The 24,952-nt window shown below is 35.9% G+C and overlaps 2 protein-coding genes across 4 annotated transcripts; one reads left to right on the top strand and one right to left on the bottom strand.

The window, feature by feature from the left end:
* Nucleotides 1-18,180: 18,180 nt before the first annotated feature.
* On the bottom strand, nt 18,181-21,693 carry LOC147519825 (cell wall integrity/stress response component). Of its 2 annotated transcripts, none has more exons than XM_086591368.1 (5): nt 21,403-21,693; nt 19,619-19,737; nt 19,032-19,089; nt 18,801-18,878; nt 18,181-18,575 (listed from the first exon to the last, which is right to left on the bottom strand). In XM_086591368.1, the coding sequence occupies exons 1-5, from the start codon at nt 21,590-21,592 to the stop codon at nt 18,517-18,519; spliced, it is 504 nt and encodes a 167-aa protein (XP_086447494.1). In that variant the 5' UTR covers nt 21,593-21,693; the 3' UTR covers nt 18,181-18,516. The 2 variants fall into 2 exon arrangements, with proteins under 2 accessions (XP_086447494.1, XP_086447493.1); XM_086591367.1 differs by having other exon boundaries at nt 18,181-18,586; nt 21,403-21,691.
* An 814-nt stretch (nt 21,694-22,507) lies between these two features.
* On the top strand, nt 22,508-24,422 carry LOC147519826 (Putative methyltransferase family protein). Of its 2 annotated transcripts, XM_086591373.1 has the most exons (7): nt 22,508-22,782; nt 22,863-22,967; nt 23,068-23,154; nt 23,357-23,407; nt 23,654-23,747; nt 23,835-23,919; nt 24,008-24,422. In XM_086591373.1, exons 1-7 carry the CDS (start codon nt 22,654-22,656, stop codon nt 24,159-24,161), a joined length of 705 nt encoding a protein of 234 aa, XP_086447499.1. In that variant the 5' UTR covers nt 22,508-22,653; the 3' UTR covers nt 24,162-24,422. The 2 variants fall into 2 exon arrangements, with proteins under 2 accessions (XP_086447499.1, XP_086447500.1); XM_086591374.1 differs by lacking the exon at nt 23,835-23,919 and having other exon boundaries at nt 22,521-22,782.
* The last annotated feature ends 530 nt before the right edge of the window (nt 24,423-24,952 follow it).

The raw sequence follows: 24,952 nt of genomic DNA on the forward strand, positions 1-24,952 counted from the left end.
CAAAAACAAAGACTTAGCTCTTAAGCATCTAGTTTTTCACTTAGGAAGAATCAAATAAATTAGTTTTGGATCTAGTTTTTTACATTCAATTAATTAAGTTTAGAATAAAGTAGAACTTTATGTAGAATCAGATTTAGTTTATAATAAAGAATTAGTTTTCATTTCAACTTAGTTTTATTATTCAATTCTTGTTTAGATTTAGTTGTCTTAAATTCATAATTAGTTTGTTTTAATTTGATAATTAGTTATTCATAATCATAGTTCCAAATTAGTTTTAAATTCGGTTTTAATTCATTTCGAATCTTAGAATATTGTTAAATTAGATTTATAAAGTTTAATCATTTATTCAATAATGAGTTGTTCTATTTGTTCTTGTTTTAGAAATGATAGTATAATGATTCAAGGCTAAAACCTCCATTAGAGGGGTTTGAAGAAGCCTTGATGAAACTTGATTGTTGTTAGCGTGGAATAGTTCGTAATATTTTATTTCATTCTACAAAGTAAGTAGTTCACCATGAGAATGGGTTTGATTGCTTCACATGCTAGTTGTTAGTTGGTAGAGATTACCATGAACAATTAGGGATTATAAACACCTAATTGTTATGCGAAAGCATTGCGATTCGGATTACGACATTTCTTTGTTAGTTTATTAAGTCAAATCAAGCATATCAGGATAGTTTTGACGTTTGTTGTGTTTAGTTAAGATTGATCTTAGCCTTGCATGAGATTAAGGTCAGGTAGAAGAAAAACGCCTAACGTAATCAAACGTCAACAAAGTCAACAAACACGCCTATCTAGTATACCACTCACTACACTTCTAGCTAGTATACCACACATTGATATAATGGCTGAAGAAAGAGAGTCTCCTCTCTCTGAATTTTACAAAGCCTTGAACGATAGCCCAAAATCTTGCATCGTTCTTGCAGACCCAGTGGGGGATTTTCGAATCCCCCCAAATATATTTAATTTGTTACCCGTTTTTCATGGGTTAGACTACGAAAAACCTTATCAGCATATGCGTAGGATTGAACAAGTTCTTACCATATTCTATCATCCCACGGTTGGTGCTGAACAAATTAAACTAAGGGTATTTCCTTTCACCCTAGCCGACAAGGCGGCATCTTGGTTAACTGCCCAAGCGCCTAATTCTGTGGACTCATGGGCCAAACTTGTTCAACTATTTATGAAACATTTTTACCCACCACTGAAGACAAATGAAATGCTTTTCAAGATTCATTTTTTTCAATAGAATCCTCATGTATCCTTTTCAGAGGCTTGGAATCGTTTCACTGACCTTCTTATAGAGTGTCCACATCATAATCTTGCGAAAGACACGTTAGTTCGTGCATTTTTCAAGGGACTTTTACACCACCATAAAGAGGTCCTTGATATAATGAATGGGGGTAGTTTCATCAGTAAAGGAGCCTCAGAGGCTTATAGGTTTTTAGAAGATCAAACAAAGCGTAATAATAACTGGGGGGTAGTGACGATATCCCCCGCTCCGCTAGTTCTTCTTCAACAGTTAAGGCTACCAGTATGTTTGAGGTTAAATCCGATCCTGAGCTTAAAACTCTAATTGAATCCCTCACTAAAAAGGTAGAAGCTATTTTTGTTCAACAAAATCTTATTCCCGTCATGAATATCAACTCTATTCCATGTAATTTCTATTTGAGTCTTACACATCCCGGCTCCTATTGTCCTCTAGTCTATGAACAACCATCCGCACAGCCGGACAATGTTTGTTCCATTAATAGCAAACCTAATGCACCTTGGAGACAAAATCTCAACTACAGTTGGCGAAATAATCAACAAGTTACACTTCCAGCGTATAATAATCAAAATATTAGGCAAGCAAACAATTACAATCAAGCTCCACCGAAACAAGGACAAGGACAAGGTAATTATAATAATTATAATGCTAATAGAGGTATCGTTCTGGTTAATCATAACTATCACAACCCATCTGTTAATAATCAACGTGAGATAGTTCCTGTCACACCACTTGTAACAACTACTCCTCCACAACTGGATCGTTTCGACGCCTTTATGCAAACCCAACAACATATTTTACAGTCCATCCAACTTTCCTTGTAGCAGTTAACCCAAGAGAAAGTACAACCCAAAGGTGTGTTTCCAGGTCAAGCGATACCAAATCCTAAAACAACGAACACAACCTCTGAGGTAAACGGTAATACTAGTAATGAAAATGGAAACGTAGGTGAGCTAAAAGCCATCACCACTCTCCGTTCTAGCAGAGTGGTTGATAACGTTGTAACTATGCCTGTAGTCATCCCACCAGTAGTCCCTACACCTAATATTTTACTAGATACCGAAGTAGTAACTGAATAACCTACCTCTGTAGAAGTACCAGTTAAACCACAACCTAGAAACAAAAGGTCAAGGTTAAATATCCTGTTGATCTATATGCTAAATATAAAGAGAAACCATCGTTTCCCCAGAGATTAGCTATGTTAAACAAGGATACAAATTTTGATGAGATTAGGGAGGTTTTTAAAAATCTAATGATAAACATACCTTTTCTTAAAGCGATTAAAAAGTTACCTCACCATGCTAAGTTTCTCAAAGAGTTGTGCACTACTAGGCGTAAGACAAATATTCCTAAAGACGCATTTTTAACTGAACAGTTTCCAACTTTAACTGAACATAATGGAATCGTTAAGTACAAAGACCCTGGTTGTCCTACTGTACAATGCACCTTAGGAGATTCCCACAAGACGACCGCTTTATTAGACTTGGGGGCGAGTGTTAACTTACTCCCATATTATTTATATAAACAAATAGGTCTACAGGAGATGCAACCTACTAAAATGACGTTGCAATTAGCTGATCGGTCTATTAAGTATCCTAAGGGTGTTGTTGAAAACGTGCTTGTTAAGGTTCATGATTTCTACTATCCTGCTGATTTTGTTATCCTCGATACAAAAGTTGCTAACGACTCTATTTCGATCATTTTAGGGCGTCCTTTCTTGGCTACTGCCAACACGCTTATAAACTATCGCGATGGTTCAATGTCCTTGTCTTTTGGCCATCTTTCTGTTGAGATAAATATTTTTTAAACGATGCAATAGTTCCCAGATACAACTGTCGATGGAGAGGTTAGCATGATAGAGAGCTTAGCTCAAGATTATTTCAAAAACACGTTTCCTGAGAATCCAATGCACCAAATTCTTTCCTTCAAAAGTTTCGAATTCGACGAGGACTCCCTGGAAGTCGATGATATCGAGGAAGATTTCCTTCAACATTTTTGCAACTTTTCTTTGCCACCTAGCGAGTCCCCTCCTATTGACATTCATTCATCCATTGACACCATGACAAAAGAAGAATTTTTCACCCTCTATCCCAGTGATTCTCTTGACCCACCTATTGAGGAATGTCTTGCATATCTCAAGGCTTCTGATGATCTAAACCTGAGAGCCTAGCTGAGCCCCATTTATCCAGCTCACATCATCCTATCACTCATTCATCTTCCATCACCAAATTTTCCCACTTTCCACCTTTTCAAAGGAACCTTAAGTTTGCACTTGACCCTCTTGTTTCTCCTGTGCTTCATAATTTTCTAAATCCTCATAATACGGAAATAATTCCCAAGGAAAAGGCACTTGACACCTTCATTTTCAGAATTGAGACAGTTCCTACCTACACCATGAATGAATTTTGTGCTAATTAAACCCACATTCCCATTTTTTTTCATTCTTTCCTTCTAAAACTTATACATATCCAACATATCTTCCATAAACATCCATTTTCTCACGATCATTCACTTGGACACCCTTTTGTTCAAAGATGAAGAAGAAGGTATATGCTCGGTTACATTCTAGGTCTATCAGACTTTGCTTTTATTTCACTAAATTGTATCGTAGAAAATCTTGGTGCTTGATTCTGTTTGGGGGTGTATTCTATGTTAATTATTTATGGCAAGATCCACAACTATTTCAGTTGTTGATATATGGTAAACTGCATGTTCATTATATACATATGTTAGAGAAAAAGTCTTGAGTAGCTTACTATAAAAGACTCATTATATTATTCGGTGTACTCCATTCCAATCTTATATTTTGGTAAGTACACCATTCAAGTAACTGGGCCCTCCCTATGGAGTGTGTGGTTGTAAGTACTGGATCCTAAGTCCACGTTTAATGTAATTCACGTTTTCCACTTTCGCATATTTTCTCGGTTTTTGAGTCATGTTTATCTATGGAGTGATTTACGTCTTTACTCCTTATTGTGTTCATAAAAATATCAAAACCATAAAAATAGTAATTTAGAAAGTCTCGGGAATCTGACTTTAAAAGACCCACGTTTAAAACATATTTTCTAAACTCTGTTATATAAAATTTGTTTGGGGGTGGGGTGTTGGTATTTCCATCCTTGATTGGTAAACGTTCCATTTTTGTTGCTTATGTCGGTAAATCGTATTGTGATTCGGGTTGACATTATCTATAAATTTAGATTTCATTTGTTCGCATAACTTACGTCGTTCACGCACTTCGAGGTATTTTCCACTTTTTTTATATGTCAACCATGGTTAGAATAGAGTGTTTTATGGATCATTAGATTGGAAATTCTCTCCTGATCGTTTTCATATCTCATTCACAAAAATCGGACCCGTAACGAGTCGAGAATTTCAATTTTAATTTTGCGTGCATAGAGACAAAATGGGTATTTTTGAAATTGTTTGGGCTCGGGCCCATCTTCATCTCGTGGCTAGTGGTTTAGGAAATTTGTTGTTTTGATATTGTTTTTATTGTTTTTAGTAGATTGGATGTTAAGTTGTTAAATTCATTAGTTAAATTTGAATTCTGTAGTTAATTGTTATTTAAATTTCTATTTTAATTTAAATTGGGTTTTGTCTAAGCATGCGATGATTTTTGCGTAAATCCCACCTTCCCGAATTATTTAGGGGTGGTATTATTATTTTTAGCATTGCTTTTATCTAATCCACCATTTTAGAAGTAATTTTGCAATGAGTTAGTTGAGAATATTACCAATATTGGTGTGGCTAGGATTAGATATTGTGGTAGGATGAAATTTCAATGAGTTAGGAAGTTACTATTCTAAATTCAATCTAAAAGATATTAGGTTTGTTTTGAGATAATGAATCTGGGCTGTTTCCGTTTTAGGTTTTGGAAATATTTTGTTTCCAACAATTGCTTTAAAAATTTTGGCAACTTATTGATATTCATTTTAGAAACTAAAACCCTATATATACTTGATTCATTCTACACTCACAACCCACACATTTTACTTGCATCTCTCTCCTTGAACCTCTAAATTTTTTTCTTTTGTTTTTCACTTCATCTTGCTCAGAGCACACAGAGTGCGCCCTATATAGGCTACTTCTGAGCGCGCCTAGCATTGAAACGCCTAGAACTCGAGTTAGAAAGGAGCGCACCCCGCGCCCTGCCCTCGTAGCCACTTAATTTTCTGATTTTTTGTAGTTTTTCCAGGGTTGTTTGCAGCACTTCTAGAGTGTATTTATTGTGATGGCATCTCCTACAATCATACCGGAGCAGTCTTTTGAAGATTTGTTCCAAAACGACACTTATGGTGCTAGGTTTCGCGAGGTGATCATACACGTAGGCTAGGAACCGCTAATGGTAAGACCTGATGAACATTATTCTCCAGCACTTACATCTTATTTCTATGATAATTATAAGTTCTTTGATAGACCGGATTGAGTGTTCTCCATCACCATTGAGGATGAACCAATGGAAATTACCAGGTTCTTGCTAGCCTTTGTTCTTGGACTTGCTATGCCGGCTGAAATACAAGACCCATGGGGCTATTGGGTAGATAATATGTATATCTACACCTATGAGTTTTTGCAGGAGGCTTATGGGATAGGAATTTTCTGTCTCGAGGACCAAGGGGAATATAACATCGCCCTTGGTAGCCTGTTCATGAACGTGGGCATTGTCATGTTTTGGATCATGCTAAACATATTATGGGAATGGCATTTTTCTTCTATGAATGACGCCACTTGCAGCGTCTTCCTTGCTTTAGCTACGGGACATGTGCTCTATGACCTTCCCTGAACCTTAGTTTCTAGTTTAGCGCGAGCCCATAGCATGAGGCATAAATACCTTCTTATGCCTGTTTTAGTTTGTCGTATTATGCTGTGTTTCTTCCCTATTTTTTGTACCCGTTTCACGGATTGGGTTGGGTCGACATTGTGAGACCCACCAATTGTATTATTCGATCTTTCCGTGTAATGACTTGGTAAGGGTGGAGGATACAACCTCATCAGGTTGCACCTTACACCCCATCCGACCAAGTGGCGCTTAACAGGATAGAAATCATTGATGATACACGGTAAAGGGCTTGGCAAATTATCATAGTGTGGCAGGACGCAAAAGAGCCTTGGTCCTATGAAGAGGAAAGTGATGACGCTTAAACGCTGGAGATAAGGTAAGTTTTTTTTTTAGTTTCAATTAGTGTCTGTTTATGTCCCAAGCAATTTGATTCTTGTTATCCCCATAACGGGTGGAACTCATATAAAGTTGCATCTGTTTTTCTTTATCTATATTAGTATGTTTTAACTTTGTTTTGCATATGCTCTAAATTTTCACGCGTTTCAATGGTAATAACTTCTATCCTCCTTAATTCTTTACTTTGATGACAAAGCATGTTTTTGTTTGGGGGTGGCATAGAAACACACGTAAATTAAGGCACATGTTAGGATATAGATATGTACAATATGCACTTGTTTTCTAGTAAAAAGTTCAAAAATTTTAAAAATAAAATAAATAAATAAAAAGTTATGTTATACACTTAGGAATATTGGTATTGTTTTCTTTCTCTATGCTCTTAATAATCTAGAAGTTTCACGTTAGCTTTTGCATTAGAATAGTTTTTAGAAACTTAGGTTAATATGTATGTGATAATTTTTGCATCTTTCTATAAATATATTACATGAGTATCTATGATTGTTTGGTAATAAGTTTCTGAAATCTAGGCTAAAGTACTTATTCTACAAATTCTGTGAGAATATAGCCTAAAGCCTTATATGAGTGAAATATTTGATAAATGACACAAGGGAGAAGTAAATTCCAGATAGAGAAATCACACGTCCACTTGCTTGATCATTATACCATATCCTAAGCGAGAATTTAGGCCCTCTTTAGATCGATATAGCTAAAAATTCAAACCTATGAATTATTTTCCGCTAGTCGCCCCTCTGAGCCTTTCTTTAGCCTTTCATAAACCACAATTTTTTTACCCTTTTACAAAAACAAAACAAAATAAAAAATCAACCAACCCATTTTAAAACGAGTCTGAGAATAGGATGAGTGAAGAAAAGAAAAGATAAAAACCTGTGTAAACAAAAAATTAGTTAGTTGCTTCCGAAAAGAAAAAGAAAATAAGTTTCCATCCAAAGAAAAGAAAAATAAAAATAAAAACAAAATAAAAACTCCAAAAATAGAATAAAAAGAGTCAAAAAGGCAAAATAAAAAGGCTAAGGATGGAAACAAAGTGTAGAAGCAAAAGAACAAGGTTTTCTCTAGTTACAGAATATGAAGATTCTATTATCTCAGACTGGTTCTTTTTTAATATCCATTTCCTTCATTCTTAAACCATCACCTAATCCCCGCAATATCTAATAAAGATCTCTAGCTCAATTAGGAATAGGTTAGTGTGATAGTAAGTGGCAGATGTGTTTGATCGACTTCGGCTTCCTTGTGTGTCATTGAGATTGTAAGGTAAAGTGTGCCCACTACACACTGGAGTAGCAAAACTTGAGCGGAAAAATCAAAGTGTTTTTGTCTTGACATTTATGTGAGGACCTACTTAAGGACGATATTCCAAAGTTTCAGAAACGGACATGTTAGTGCATTGCAGTTTATTTTCATTTATATATATATATATATATATATATATATATATATATATATATATATATATATATATATATATATATATATATATATATATTCTTAAGTAGATGATTGATTATTATGCATATATTAGCTTAAGTTTCGACTTGATTATTCTATATTCATTGCTAGTGAGATGTATAGATAATTGAGACATAAATAAGGAAACACTAGTTTTATTTCTTAGTCGTTATAGTATAGATGAAGTTTGTGAGTATCTTCACTGGAAAACTCTCACGAGGCTATAACTCGTCCACTAGGGAATTCCTAGTGGTTTAAGGCCTTGTTGCATATGGTCAATGCAATCGCACTCGGCAAAACGAGATTAGTTAGAACTCCATTTTTGGTCACTTATTCTAATTTCTCATATTTGCTTGAGGACAAACAAAATGTTGTTTGGGGGTGGTTTGATAAGAGCCCAAAACTATAGTTTTAATCCCTTTAACAATATCGCTTTTGACCAATTATGTGATTAATAAGTAAGAGTTAGTATTGTTATCGTGTTATTGTGTATTTCAGGCATTAGAGTCGAATATGTGTAGAAATGCGTCCCTTTTGCGAGATAAAGAACCAAAGGTTGGTTGTTAAGAAATTCTATGATAAAAGGCCAAGATTCAAGGAGAAAAAGCCTTTTAAAGCCCGGTCAAAGCTGAAAAGTCAAAGTCAACGATGGCAGAAATAGCGCACAAAAGTCAGTAGAACTTCCGAAAGTCGTATCTTTAGACTCAGACTTCAGAATTGTGCCTACCTTACCTCAAAATGACCGGCTCGGAAAAAGCTTTCTAATGGTCTAAGCCTTGACCCAATCAGAGGAGCAGAAGTAAACGAAAAGGCTGTTGAAGTCAAATCTAGCTGAAAATCCCTTTGTGGACTGAAGTAATGAGGTTTTGGGCTCGATTTTCCGGCCCAAAACATGGCTCCCCAGCCCATGCACGAATTTGTGGATCTTGTCTCCTCCATATCAAAAACAAAGACTTAGCTCTTAAGCATCTAGTTTTTTACTTAGGAAGAATCCAATAACTTAGTTTTGGATCTAGTTTTTTACATTCAATTAATTAGGTTTAGAATAAAGTAGAACTTTATGTAGCATCAGATTTAGTTTATAATAAAGAATTAGTTTTCATTTCAACTTAGTTTTATTATTCAATTCTTGTTTAGATTTAGTTGTCTTAAATTCATAATTAGTTTGTTTTAATTTGATAATTAGTTATTCATAATCATAGTTCCAAATTAGTTTTAAATTCGGTTTTAATTCATTTCGACTCTTAGACTATTGTTAAATTAGATTTCTAAAGTTTAATCATTTATTCAATAATGAGTTGTTCTATTTGTTCTTGTTTTAGAAATGATAGTATAATGGTTCAAGGCTAAAACCTCCATTAGAGGGGTTTGAAGAAGCCTTGATGAAACTTGATTGTTGTTAGCGTGGAATAGTTCGTAATATTTTATTCCATTCTAGAAAGTAATTAGTTCACCATGAGATATAATAGCAGTCCCTTTTGCTGCGCTGTGAGGGTGTCCACGTCGACTAATTTTAAGTACCCTTTTTACTCATGAGATATAAGGAGAAACCCCGCGATTTCAACTCTCAAAAGTGATCAAACCTAAACCTTAAAATCCCCACGAAAAGTTAAACACTTAGACCCCACGAATTCTCCCCTCTATGGCACTCCGACTATGCTATCTTCACCATCTCTTTCAAGGTAACCCAGAATCTCTAACTTTAACGCACTACATCGACTTGCCAGAATTGACATCTCTACAGCTGCAGCAAAATCTACTCACTGTTGGTATCCCAGCTTTTGATCAAGCAACTCTTATGGTTTTCAATGTCTCATATAATTCCCTTGAAGGCCACATCCCACAAACTCTAAATTTTCAGAAGTTTTCGGACAATTCTTACTCATAATTTGGAACTGTGTGGAAAACCTTTGAACAATACGTGTCCTGCTCCTAACATTTCCCCTCCACCCACTGCACTTCCTCTTCCTTTGAGTCCATCAAAGTCCTTGAAGGCCTCATCCCACAAACTCCAAATCTTCAGAAGTTTTTGGACGATTCTTACTCATAATTTGGAACTATGTGGAAAACCTTTGAACAATACATGTCCTACTCCTAACATTGCTTTCCTTTGTTATTTTAGGAAAATCAATGTTCTTCAAGGTGATGGAGAGGATGTATCAGTACGGATGTATGTCTTTCAATTTCATATTTTAGATATTAAGAGCATCAGACTAAGGTAAAAAAAAAAAAAAAACTCAATGCAGGAAATATGTGGAAATCGTTGTGCATCTTGAATCATATTTTCTTTTTATACTTTTCAAGCACTGTGACTGGAAGTGTTTTGAGCTTTCAAAATTTAGAATTCCATATGGCATTTGAGGTTATATAATAGCAGTCCCTTTTGCTGCGCTATGAGGGTGTCCACATCGGCAAATTTTAAGTACCCTATTTACTCACGAGAAATCAGGAGAAACCCCCGATTTAAAGTTCGAAAAATCGGGATAACTAAATAACCCCACGAGTCCCCCAAATCCTTCCTTTCTCCACCTCTTTCTTTTCTCCACCCCTAAGGAGAAGTTGAGGTACTTCTGAAAGACATTTCAAAACGGGCTGTAGGCAAGGGAAGCTTTAGCTATAGCCGTTTCTTTGCAATTGGCATGTTCCGTCTTCTTGAGTTGGCAAATACAACAGAGCCTACCATCTTAGAAAAGGTTAGATATCTTGCTTTCTTCTAAGCAATTTGAACGACTTATGGTTTTAATGCTATTGATAAAACTTATACTTATTCTCTTAGAGAATAACTTTATCAGTTATCACTATGATATCTGAGTTTAATTCTTCATGGCACATATTTATCAGGTGAGCCAGTGAAAGTCTCATTAATTTCCTGAAAGGCAACACATTTTTGGTGTTTATTCTTCCTTCTTTTTGTTTTGTTCTCTCACATGCATCAGTGTGTTCATGCAGTTGTCATCTGTTGCTTGGTGAAGTTGAAGACGCGCATTGAAATATTTCAAGGATTCTTTACCACCAGGAGTTGATCTATGGTTTGATCGTAAATTGGTAATAGAAGCTTCTAACGATCTGCAGAAAGCGCAGGTATGTGCATCCGTTTTTCGTGAGTTTAATCTTTCATTTTCATATATTTGCGATGCTGACATCCAAACTTTTAACTAGATAAAAACTTTTGGTCTTCTAATACCTAGGGAGGCTACTTTCTTGAGTATAAAATAAAAACAGAATAGCATAACAAATGAACATTGAAACATAGCAGTTGTAGTCTTCTAGAGTACGCAGGTTGCACTTGTACGCAGGTATGAGAGACCTTGATTGCAGTACTTCTTGGGATAATACACATGCACCCCTTCCTGATGAGTATCCCACATACACTCCTCAAAAAACAAAACAACCAATCACAATATTTTGCATTTCCAATTTTACCCCCAACCAAAAACATAATGCCTAATATTTCCCAAGTGACTTCCTCAAAAAATTAAAAACAGCTAATCAAAAACACTTTTTAATTTTCAGTATTTCCTAAATATTTTTTCTTCTCTAATCTATTGCCTTGTTAGCAATTCCGGATACAGGAATTATTCAGTACAAGAATAATTTGAGTTTCATTCGTTTATATGTTAGAAAAGTTCGGTCAACAATTCAATAAAAAAATCACAATACGTTAATAATACGTAGTATGTTTTATACGAGCATTAAACGTTTTGAAATAAAAATTCGGTAGACTTAAAGAGAAATTATAATATATATTTAGTAATATAATTAAAATGTTCCACCATTTTTTTATTTTTTTATTTTTTGGTTGGCAAGCCTGTTTTAAATGATATCAGTAACTCTTTGATGCTGGTGGGGTTCGAGCCCCATAACTCTAGTATCATCACCCAAAGGTTTTACTGAATTTGCTAGTTGGCACCTACAAGTTCCACCATTTTTACTCTACATAAACTCCAATAATCCAAAATTTCATATATACAACAACCAATTATATAATTGTCACTCACAATTCACATACATTTGTCTTAACTATTTTTTTTTTAAATTTGACCATGTTGTTCAACGGGTTCATTAGAAATTGAACGATTGAATTAGGTGAGTCGATCAGGCTAGAGTCTAGTATTTGACTCGCCCAAACATTAATAATTTTCTTTCCAACACTTTTCTATCTCTTTTGTACTCATATCTATTTTAGAATATAGATTTACAGATTGTATGAGAAAATAAGAATTAGAAGCAACACATCCATATCTCTATGTTAGTTTCAGTGTTCATTAATTATTCCGAACGAAATATCGGAATTCCGCTCAATATTTCAGTTTTTCAAAAAACAGGAAAAAACAGTATAGAGTCGAAATATTGATAATTCCGAAATTAGTCAAAATTCCGAATATAACATGGGTCGAAATATTATGAATTTCAGTTTTTGGATTTGTCAGAATTCCAATAATTCCGAAATCCCAAACTATGGTTAGTTTACTGCAAAAAAAAATGTCATTCACAGATATACAAAAGCTTTTAAGAATGCCCTTCATAGTTTACTCTTTTGTTCTTATATATGTATCTTCATGTTACTCATTCTTATAAAAATTTGGTTTTCCATTTTTTTATTTATTATATGAAGTATTTTTAAATGATTTTTTTAATAATTCGGGAATTCGTGTTTTATACGTTTATAGTGAAAAAAACGTGAATAATTATTCTGAATTATTGAAAAGTGCAGAAGTATTAAACGTTTAGACATTCAAAAATTCGATTTGTGAATGATTCGGAGAATTGCTAACCAGGATATATTCAGGACAAAAAGGTAAATATAAAATCATTAAGTTCCTGTTCTAAAAGTAGTCAATAACTACGGTTGTTAATGAAGAAGAACATGTATAGCACATGCACTTCTGCTAGTATATATGATATAAGAGAAAAGTCAGTGTGCGCAGGAGAGAGAGTGGTGTATAGAATTTGGGCCACTCATATCAGCAAAGGGTACTGGTGTATTGCTCCACAAAGTACTGTCCAAGGGCCATAAATCCAGCGTACCTGTACACCTACGCACCCATGAGGACAGACGTCCTCATGATATAATATGCTTAAAGTCTTATTATTTTGAGAAAACATTTTGCATTGTACTGTTGCTATCTAAACTTTGTGATCCTTAGATCATCTTTAGCAGAGAAACCAAGAAAACACCAAATGTTTGAACCAAACCAAAAAAACACCAACCAACTTCAGGAGCGATATTAAATAGTTGACATCAAATGACGTGGTTTTCTCAAAACAGCGCCATTGAAGCCCACCTTAGAAGCCCAAATCCACGCAGTTTTCTAGAAAATGCACTGTTTTCCATAAACTGCGTGCTATAATCTTTTAACCCGTGTTTCGTGCATGGCTCTCTTCATTTTTCATGTTCCCTCTAAAAAAAAAAAAAAACTACTGAAACTCTTGATGATTTTTAATGGTTCATTCATCTTATTCTGATTCATCTTCTTCTTCTTCATCGAGCTCGAGCTCTTCAAATGATAACACGGCAATTAAAACTCGTAAAAAATTAGTGGCTATTACTCTACCTTTGGCTCGACATTGTCTGGGTTTATTGCGTCAGCAAGAAGCGGAGTTTTCTTATAAACCACATGGTGGTTTGAAGAAAGGAAGAAAATGCAAGAATCATCAGTACGAGGCAACATTGGCTTGTATAAATGCTAACTATTTCAGTGCAAATTCTATATTCACTGACCACGACTTTCAACACCGATTTCGTATGGGTGAGTCATTGTTTACTCGTATTTTCAATCATCTTAACCATCATGTACCATATTTTCAACAAAAAATTAATAATGCAGGTAAGTTTGGGATTCACCCAAAAATCAAAGTAATTGTTGCTATATGAATGCTTGCTTATGGGTTTCCAGCTGATCTAGTAGATGATATGTTACATGTTGCTGAACCAACTGTTCATGAATGCATGCGCTATTTCTGTGATGGAATTATTAAAACTTTTGGAGGTGAATACTTGCGCAAACCAAATGCTGCAGATATTCAGCGTTTGCTTGAAGAGTTTGAAGAACACATATGGCCTGGAATTAGGGCAGGGGGTTCGGTTCGGGTCGGATATGGCTATATCCGAATCCGAATCCGAATAGTTTCATAATATCCGAACCCGAACCCGATTATATCCGAAATTTAATATCCGAACCCGACCTGAACCCAACCGAATCAGATTAGCCCGATCGGATAACACTAAAAATTCAAAAAAAGCCCAAAAAATATATTCGAATCCGAACCCGACCCGAATAAGTAAATGGATATAAAAATCGACCCGAACCCGAACTATTTGAGGTCGGGTCGAGTTCGGGTCAAACCCGACCCGATTCCCTGCCCTACCTGGAATGCTAGGAAGCATTGATTGCATGCACTGGCAATGGAATAATTTCCCATCCGCATGGCAAGGGTCTCACACTGGCCATGTGCATAAACCAACAGTGATTCTGGAGGCGGTTGTTTCTCGTGACACGTGGATTTGGCATGCTTTTTTTGGAATGGAGGGTTCTCACAATGATCTTAATGTGCTTGACCGCTTACCAATATTTGATAATATAGTCAATGATAAAACTATTCCTTGTAACTACACTGTGAATGGGCATCATTATGATATGGGTTATTACTTAGTTGACGGTATATATCCTAATTATGTCACCTTGATTTAAACGATTTCTAAGCCGACTGTTGCACAAGACAAATATTTTGCAAAGAAGCAAGAAGCTGCTATAAAAGACATAGAGCGAGCGTTTGGTATATTGCAGTTGCGTTAGGCTATTTTAGCAAATCCGTGCAGGTTATGGTATGTGGAGACTATGGCTACTGTTATGAGGGTTTGCATAATTTTACACAATATAATTGTGGAAGATGAACGCTAAATGGATATCCCGCAGTATATTCCTGATTATCAAATGCCAAGTAGAGAAGGTGCATCTGAAGATGAACGCCACTTTGTTCTATCTTGTTGGGCATCTGGCGTCGAGAGGGTTTGTTCAAAAGTTGTTCATGATAGATTGAAGAATGACTTGGTCGAGCATTTGTGGAGTAGGCGTGGTCAACGTTGATTTCTATTTCTATTTGGACTTCATTTGGACTTTGTGTTTATTTATTGTTTCAATTTCTATGTATTTGTGTTCCAAATTTATTTCTATGTATTTGTGGTTTTATGAAAGGATTTGTGTATATGAGAATTTTGAAAATACAAAGTAGACTCTGCCGATTTTTTTTTTAGAATGATAAAAAGTATCAACTTTAAATTAAGGTAACTCAAATTAAAAGAAAATATTCAATTAAAGTACATTCTAATTAAAATCAAAATATAAACTCAAATTAAAGTACATCATAAATTAAAAGACATAAGTAGGAAGTAAATCATTTAGACTATGCACTACTTTGACTACTACCAATGATATTGGCAATTCGATTCTTCATTTTTTGTAAAATTTCTGCCTTTTTGAGTTGCCAAATTTTTCGCTCATCCTCGGATAATCCTTCTAATTTCATTCCTAGTATTTTAGCATCATTTTCATCTTCTCGAACTCGGAGTGCATCTTTCTTCAATTGAAGTTTTTCGGATTCCATCTCATCTTTCTACAATTGTCTTTGAGCTTCCAATTCATTGCCTTCTTTGGTGGTTTTAGAAAGTTCCACAAGAAAATCATCAAGTTTCTTAGCGGATTCTTCCACTTTATAATCACCTTCTTCTTTCTCTTTTTGCCTTCTTCTCTTTTCTTCTTTCTTTCCAATAAGCCTATCTCAAGCCCATAAACTTGGTGTGGATCATAATCCATTAGTTGAGTTGTCGCAGTTGATATTGGAACTGATAAACCTCCTTCCCCACTGTTTGACTTCAACTTTTTGGTGGGTTACAATTCATTTCTCAATTGTAGCCTATTCCATTTGGGTGAGTCTTTCACCATATTATAGCATTGTAACCACTTCTAAACCCCATTATGCATCCCATATGCATTTATTGCTTCCTCAACCTACCAATTAAGAAAAAACTAAATTAGAATTGAAAAATGTATTTGTTAATCAAAATAACAAATAAAAAGTAAATACTTATAATCATATTGTCATTATAGCCACTTGGAGATACTTGAATCTTAGAAAGAATAGCTTGGAACTTGTTGATATTAGCTTGAATGAGAGTCCAACGGTGTTTCATGCCCGTGAAGTTGCGTTCGGTCACTCTTCCTAAATTTACATGAAATGCATTTAGAATCGTTTGATTTTTGCTCATTCCCTACTACACCATCTTAACTAATTTGTAGCTAACTATTGGTGAGAGCAACATCTTCTTCTTCTTGTATCCATGAAGCCCCCTCTAGATTTTGTTTTTTGGCTCTTCACTAGTCATTGTGTGAGTGTTTCAATTTATAGTGAAAGAAAAATATAGCCTTTTTTTTCCCGTTTAGAGCACGCAGTGTTCTAAATAACGCGCGGTTTTAGCAAAACCGCGCCATAGAAGCCCAATGTCTAGCCCAAGCCCATGCGGTGTTCGAAAAACCGCATGGTTTTGGAGAGATTTGATACAGTACCAAAGCAAACACCAAATTTTGGCCGATTTGGTGTTTGCTTTGGTGTTTTCATCAATATGTGTCTCTCCTGAAAATGAAAAAATATCAAATTATTGAAATTTTGGTGTTTGATGATAGGATAGTATCTCACCTAAAGATGCTTTTAATTGGCAGGATTTACATCAACCAAATACATTAAACAGGTGATGCTTCCACCTTTTATCTGCTATTGTCAGCACCTTAAACTTTAAAAACTTTGGGAAGTACTAAAAAAAGAAGGGTGAACTAGTGTTACCCCCCTACTAGATGAGCCAATTAGGATTCCCCCACTAGATGGGAAATTAGGGTCTCCCCCCTAAATACACACAAAAAAATTTCGGTCAACCCACTTTGACTCTTTTTTTGTGTGTATTTAGGGGGGAGACTAATTTCCCATCTAGTGGGGAGGAAATCCTAATTGGCTCATCTAGTGGGGGGGGTTATACTAGTTAACCCAAAAAAGAAACCTACATCACTTAAAACTTATTAGATGTTAATCAAACAAATTCGTTCTTTACCGACATCGTAGTATAGACAAACATAAATGTCTTGGATATATAAGAAGGGGGCTGTTTGGTGTAACTATCAAAAGAAAGGTGTTTTCTCCATATCATCAAACACCTTTGCGCTTTGAAATTTGAATCCCTACGACCCTACATTGCAGACCCCCACCCAACCAAACCATCCTCTGAGTCTCTCCTTCCATCTTGTGTGCATTTGAAACTGTAGGAGACTGTCTAATAGATGAAAACTGGAGGTAGATATGGAGCAATAAATTCCCGGAGTATTCATTCCATCTGCTTATTAGAACTCCAAAAAAGACCCAATATTTAAAGCTTTCGTAACCCCTTAATAGATTTCCATCAGAAGTAGAAACTGAGTTGATTAACAGCTACAGGTGATCCCAACTCCCTAAATGAAGCAGAGAAAGGAAGAGAAGGATGTTTGTGGTTGGCCGCTCTAGTGTAAATTAAATGAAACTGGGTCAGAACTCTTGGGAAGAGCTAGATATCTCTTTACCTTTAAAAAGTAGAGAGAAAATAACATCAAGGGTTAACTAGTATTACTCCCCACTAGATGAGCCAATTAGGATTCCCCTAGATTAGATTTGGGGGACCCTAATTTCCCATCTGGTGGGGAAACAAACAGGGAGTCTGGAATGCTTGCTTTAGTCTTCACTGCCCAACATTCACCGTACTGTAAATGTCTTGGAGAAAGGGAAAGAGAATCCTATATGAGACCATTTTACTGCGGCATTCTGAGTTCACTAGATATAGCTCATCGATCAAACTTCCAAAACAAAAAATAAATATGCAAGCCCTAGACGCACACCAAATTAATAGCGTACCCTCCCTGTAGCTTTTCCACCTTGAAATTGTTTGGGCATAAAAACTAAAGGGTCAAATCGCAAATTTAACGACGCAGGTATCTCTCCAAGGGCGTAAATGACATTCTTTTTCTGAGAAACCCAGTTTTCAGAAGATTCAACATTGGGAAACATGAATTCTTATGAACACTCACATTAGGGTAAGTCCTGAAAACTACCATTGTGTTTCTTTAAAATTAAATGAACTGAACAGATATTAGATATCACATTACGCCTACATCTGATCTGTGAATTATAGAACCAAAAAAGATTTGTAGCCATCCTGTGAGAAAATTCACCATGTAGGCTCTAAGAATCATAGCAAAGAAGTCATTATGGAGAGGTCACACTCTTTCCATTCCAGAGCAGTCAAGAATAAAAGACCAGCTCAATTGATCTATTTCACGAGAACAGATATAACTAATATCAACAAATATGACTAAACTACAGATAAACAACTCAAACATATATAGAAAGCAAAGGGTGATTTTTTGTGCGATAATGATGCTAACACGGTTGCAGACACTTCTACAGTGGTAGAAGCAAAACAGGGCATGGGATGAACTCCGCCAGTAGGTTTGCATCAACATGCTTTGAATGAATGGCTTCCATGCTTATCACTACTAGATCCAAACTTAAATCATCTGCGACCTCACCTATTATGGCAGTTGGTTTCGTTCCTTCCCCGAGTCGTTCTATCAGCCGAAATTCCTGGAACCCACCTAAAAAATAAAAGACTAAGCCGTAAGCCGCTAAAATAAAATACTGTCTTCCCACCCACGTCAATTTTGTTAGCTTGAGTAAGTACAGTATATTAGAATGTTGCATCATGGGAGTCCACATAGGCATGAGCCAATAGAGGTCAACTAAGCACAGATGTAATATGCCAAATATATTTTCCAGTACCATTTAAAATAAAATAACAGAAAGGCCTACCTTCAGAAAGATGCCAGCGGACACTAGATAGCTTTGTATCGTGCTCAGGCACAGACTCTTTCGGATTTTCATCAATAACTGCAAGAAACATCAAGTTTCTATATCCTTTGAAATCCTGCATTCAAGTGGGTCTGCAACTAAAATGCCAGGGGTCTCTACAGCTGACATATCTGAGGTTCTGAAAATTTGAATTGTAGCTTTAAAAGAAGAAAATATAACATATAAGCATACCCACGACGGTAATATCTGCTTCGTATTTCTTTGCCAAACCAGCAGCAGTTGCTGCAGCCTGCAGACATAGATATTTATGACCTCAATTTTCTCATAAGAATGCGATCATAACCGCCGCCAATCCAAAAAAATCATAACTGCTGTCATCACAGGGGAAGCATACAAGGGAAAAACGTAATACAAATTTCAGACAGTACCCTGTATCTATTTATCTCCAAAAAAGTGAAAAAACCAAATCTTTGTCAAAGTCTATCTGATGGCTTACAGGGGTGTAAATGTCATGCTGTGAAAATACATAGCATTCGAAAGGAAAAAAATGAAAAAGAGGCAAAATTATATACTGATCATGTCACTATGTGCAAAGAGGGTAAAGGCGCACATGGCTCTGTATCAGAGAGGATTTATTATAGCTTTTTCCAAGTCAGTTCACAACAAAACTCATCTTTTAAAAGGCAATAAAAAGAGCACGTTCACTATGCTACATAGTGCAATGATACTATGAACACATTTTAGCCATGGGATTGCGCAGAGATAAAGAACTTTATTACATTAAAGCATTGTAATAAATATTAAGGAACAGCTGGTACCTGTCTTGTTCCCTCTGAAAGATAAGGGTTCCGGTCTGTTATTGGAAGAAGCACATGTTTGAACTGCGTAAAAGCATCCGCAGCAGATACAGCTTCAGATTCTGGCAGCTTTGCCCTTGCTGGAAAGAAATAAAAGAAGGATCGAACAAACAACCACAGATAAAAAGGAGTCACACCGAGAAAGTGAACAAGGAAACAATTCAAGAGCACGAACTATGGCCGCAGAGAACTAAGCTTGATGTTTACATTTCCAAATTGTTTGCTAATTTGTATCATGAACGTCGAATTGAAAGGGTCGGCTTGTTAAAAATGTCCGTCTGAGAAGGACAATTCAAGTTGATGGATGATACTGCTACCACTTAGTAAGATATATACTATCCAGACTAAGCATTAATTCAAAAAATATGGAGTAATAAGAAATCCAATGACTTCAATATCAAACAGTTGTCATACCTTATTTACACGATCGGGAAGATGGTACTCTTTCATCTACTTCTAAATTCCAAATTTCACTCTCTAACAAACGTCCACTAGTTTTCCACTTTTAAAACACAAAAAGTCTCATAGAAGTCATACAACCAAAAGGACACCACAATACCGAGTTTGAAATTCCTCGTCTCCATGCAAAGTTCATGCTGTTCGAAAAAGATGCACGCAACCATCTGATAGAAATTTTAAATGATATGCTAGGATGGTAATTCACACTGACATTATTTCATGAAGATAAGTGTATGAGCTTTGAACAACATAGACTCAAATCTTTTTGGATATTTCACTCTGTCACATTACTGATCTTCGGTCCATACATCACCCAGTACGAGCATAATATAGTTAAGACAGGTTTGAAGAGGTACAGGATCACATAATCCTAACTAAAGATGTAGATAACAAATTCTGTAATTCTTTTCACACAAAAATCTTCACCAATGGACATTAGGATACAAAGACAATGCTTTGTTATTACTTTCAAACAAAGAGTACTTTTATACGAACTTTGGTTTGCCTGTCCAAAGATTTTGGTGACAAAAGGCTTACAAAATAACTGTGCAACCATTATGTAGGAAATAAATGTGAGTATAATTTTGTTCTACTTGTGTTGGATGATGTGTGGGACGAAGAACGTAACAAGTAGAAATATTTGTTAATATGGAGTTGGGCAAACCTCATCACTTCAAACACTTATATTCGCATAGCAGCAGTCTGATATATTCTCAAAGGATGATTAGTGGTCCACTGGTCCTTATTAAAGCACCAGTAATCCCACAGAGAAAAGAAAGGGAACCCAAAACATATAGAAATTGATATCAAAACTGTGAAAAGTGTGATGGTGTTCTTTTAGTTGCAAAAACTCTAGGAGGCTTAATGTGCTTTAAAAGTCAAGAAATTAATGGAAACTTGTAAGAGAGGGTGAAATACAGGACCCAAATGGGGTGAAGATAATTCCATCTGACAACCCTTGAGATTGAGGTATAACTTAAAGTAACAATTTTTTTTTTTTTTTTATTTTTTTTTTTTTTTTTTTTTATTTTCCATATTCCAAAAGATAATGATTTAACTCATCTACGAACAATAAAAAACATTATTCAATCAAGCATTCACGTGTATAAAATTGGAAGATATCAGTGAATAAACCTACAATGACCATAGAATCAAAGAACATAAAAAAAAAAATGCCCGTGATATAAAGTATATGATGCATGATCTCAAGTTTGGTTCAATTCATACTTATTCAAACAGTACTCTGTCAAGACATTTTCAACAATACATAAAGTGTATTGTGGTACCTTTGTGTCCAGATCCTCGGGAGAATATTGTGGAAAGACTGGAGAGCTTACGAGCTTTGATCCAAAAAGAAGAAGAAGAAGAAGAAGAGAGAGAAACAGTTGAAGGCGAAGAAGAAAGTCTAGAACAAGTTGTTGGATGGTTTAGAGTCTCTGATGCTGGCATAGCCGCCATGTAGTGTACGAAAGCCATTAACAAATATAAAATATTTGTTTCAAAGGTAAGCAGGAAGAAGATGAGAAGAGAGAGTGAGTGGAAAACCAGGTGCGAGTGTGTTTTTACTTTTTAGATATGGTTTGGATATTTGGGTGGGTCTCTATTTCTACCCGTTGAGGCCCATCTATGGTCCAGCTTTCATTTTCTTAGGCCCAAGTGGCAGTAGGGGTGTCAAAATGGCCCTCAAACCCTCAGCCAGCCAGCCCGCCCGACCCCGGCCCATTGGCCGAAAAAACCCTCAAAATAAGGCCCTCACACATGACCTACCCGGCCCTCAAGCCTTTGAGGGGAGAGTAAGAGTCTAGACTTTGTAACTTAAGCCCTCCCTTAAGCCCAGCCCTCAACATTTCTAGACTTTGTAAGTGGGAGAGGAAGATGGAGGAGTGGAGATTAAGCCCTCCCTTAAACCCCAACCCTCAGATAACCCCCTTTCTCCCAAAATTTATTTCCACTCACGGATTACATATATTTTAATAAATTTTTTTTACAATATATTTCATTTTAGTATTAATATGTTAAAAATTATTTAAAAGAACTTTTATCTATTAAGTTTGTCAACCTTATAATTTTATTATAATATTTTATAAAATTAATTTAACTGATCTTAATTCACTAATATAACTCTAACAATTAAGTTTTTTTAGTAGTTCGAAGGTTTAATTGTGAAGTGCATTTGATTTTATCATTTTTAACTAATGTTTCTAAATTTATATTTTGTAAATCAAATGTATAAGATAGTATCCGGCCCCCACATTTGGCCCTCAAGCCCGGCCCTTCAAGCCCTCTCGAGAGGGTTGAGGGACGGGTAAAGGCTTCGAGATTTAAGTATTGGCCCGACCCAACCCGGCTCTCGAGGTAAATGAGGGTAGGGATGGCCCGGCCCGCCGGCCCTCAAAGCATGAGGCCTATTTTACACCACTAGCCCAACTGTGAGCAACTCTTTTATACAAACAACTGGCGCGCAAAATATAAATATATAGAAATCGTGAAAATAGATCAGTGATTTTAAGTATTAAGACTTTTGTCCGGCAATAGCGATGTCAGACGAAGAAGAGGACACGTCCATTGAATCTGAAGATGGAGAGGAACACATCAAGCAAATGACTAAAATTTCTAGCCATTCATTTGGTCAGACTAGTGAAGGTTTCACGATCAAGATCATTGAGGTAAACTTAAATAATTTGGAATCCTGTACATGTTAGTTGATATTGAATTTTATTAACTGCGTTGACGAATGAAAAAACAGAATATAGAGGAAGAGTATGGAATGTTTGTGTGGCCATGTAGTGTTGCGCTAGCTGAGTATGTTTGGCAGCAGAGGTTGCGTTTTTCTGGAGTCACTGTAGTCGAGGTTAGTAATAATCTTCTTTTTCTAGACTATTTTTGTTACATTTAATTATAAACTTGTGCGTGTTTCTTGTTGTACTTACTTAGTTATTTTATTGGAATAGCTTGGTGCTGGAACTTCATTGCCTGGATTGGTAGCGGCGAAACTGGGATCAGATGTAACATTGACTGATAACTCAACGAGACCAGAGGTAGAGTAATTAATACAAAGGGTAATGCCTGAGTCGATCATTTTTGCTTTCTATATATTGGTTTAAATTATCAGGATTCAAAGTATGTTTTTATTGCTAGTACTCCTTAAGCTTGAGCATGCGTAAAGTGCAGAATTTTTTTTTTCCCAGTCTTGAGTTGAATTTTAAGCTGAAACCGTTTCATGGTTTCGGGAACTTTCAGGTGCTGGAAAACATGGAAAGAATGCGCGAACTCAATCATCTTAATTGTACAGTGAGTTATCTTTTCTGTTAGCTCTCGAATGTGTGGTTATATGCATACAGTTAGCTATTTATAGTAGGAAAAAAATTCGTTAGGGGATCAAGAAAATTTCTGCAAATGGCTGTCTTTACATTAGCCTATCAAATCACTGCATGGGGATGCATCATCATCCTTTTTTGTTCACCGTACTTCACCAGAAAAGTTGATTTGGCTACCTATTTGCAGTCTTATAACTGGACGGTATATTTGATTGTGTAGGTATTAGGACTGACTTGGGGAGATTGGGCTGCACCTATCTTCAACTTAAAACCAAAGATTGTGCTTGGAGCTGATGTGTTGTACGACACAAAGGGTAGGATTTAATTTGTACAGAAATTATATTTTTGTCATGATCTCAGTAACTGAACACTGAGCTGATCTTTCTTTCTTCTTTTTAAAGACTTCGATGATCTCTTTGCTACGGTGACTTTCCTGTTGCAAAGTTCTCCTGGATCAGTCTTTATAACAAGTTATCATAATCGAAGGTCTTTCATTTAGCTTCTAATCTGATAAAATATTACCTACTCCTAAGAGAATTTTGCTAACTGGGATTGCTACTTCCGTGATATGCAGTGGGCATCATCTTATTGAATACATGATGGTAAAATGGAGCTTGAAATGTACAAAGCTTCTTGATGCATTTTCCTTTATGCCATCTTGTAAGGCTTCTAGTATTAGCGGCAACATTCAGTTGGCAGAGATCACGTTGGACGATCCAATAACCTGAGATACATGTATAAGTTTCCTAGGGGGGTGACAAAGTCCTCAATCTTACCGAAAAAAACAACAAACAAAGTCCTCAAGACTGCGAACAATTTGCTCTGCATGAAACTGATCCCACTCTTGGAAGTTGTCTGCTGATAGTTTTGACTGTATAGATTCTCATGTACCATTAGTTATGTTTTTTCGTTGGTGCATGGTAAGTGGAACCTTTCCTGAATACGCTTCACTTGTTATATTAGCTTTTCAGCATTTGGTTTTCCTTAAACGAGTGACTTCCATATGGGCATTCAATGGCTCAAAAAAATTTTTTCGTTTTGTCAAATCACAAAGAAATCATAGCGAGATGAGATTTCATATTCAGTCTTTTGACACGTATTTACCAGCACCTTGGCTGATCTATTTTGTTTCGACTTTCGAGGGGCAAGTGGGCAACAGACCTTGGTTCAAGGTATTTGCAAAATAAGCATGCCACGTTCTCTATCGAAGTATATGAATATGCTGATGAAAAAAACATCTTTGCATCATATTTTCATGTATCGGTCATGCCATATTGCCATTAAGCAACCGTCTTCAGTCTGAGCCAAGCTGATAAAAAACCTGACTTGTACCGCTCGAGATTACGATTACTGCTCGCACTCCAAAACTGTTAAGAAGTTCATGCACAGAACATTGTTCAACTTCATACCAATAATACCATACGCTTGAAATGCTTCATGTACTCTTTAGTCTTTACCGTTTCCTTTTCTTCGATTTATAGCTGTTCAAATGCATGTAAGTCCGTAAGTTGCACATGCA

Source organism: Coptis chinensis, chromosome 2, assembly GCF_015680905.1.
Source record: "Coptis chinensis isolate HL-2020 chromosome 2, ASM1568090v1, whole genome shotgun sequence".
Lineage (NCBI taxonomy): Eukaryota > Viridiplantae > Streptophyta > Magnoliopsida > Ranunculales > Ranunculaceae > Coptis > Coptis chinensis.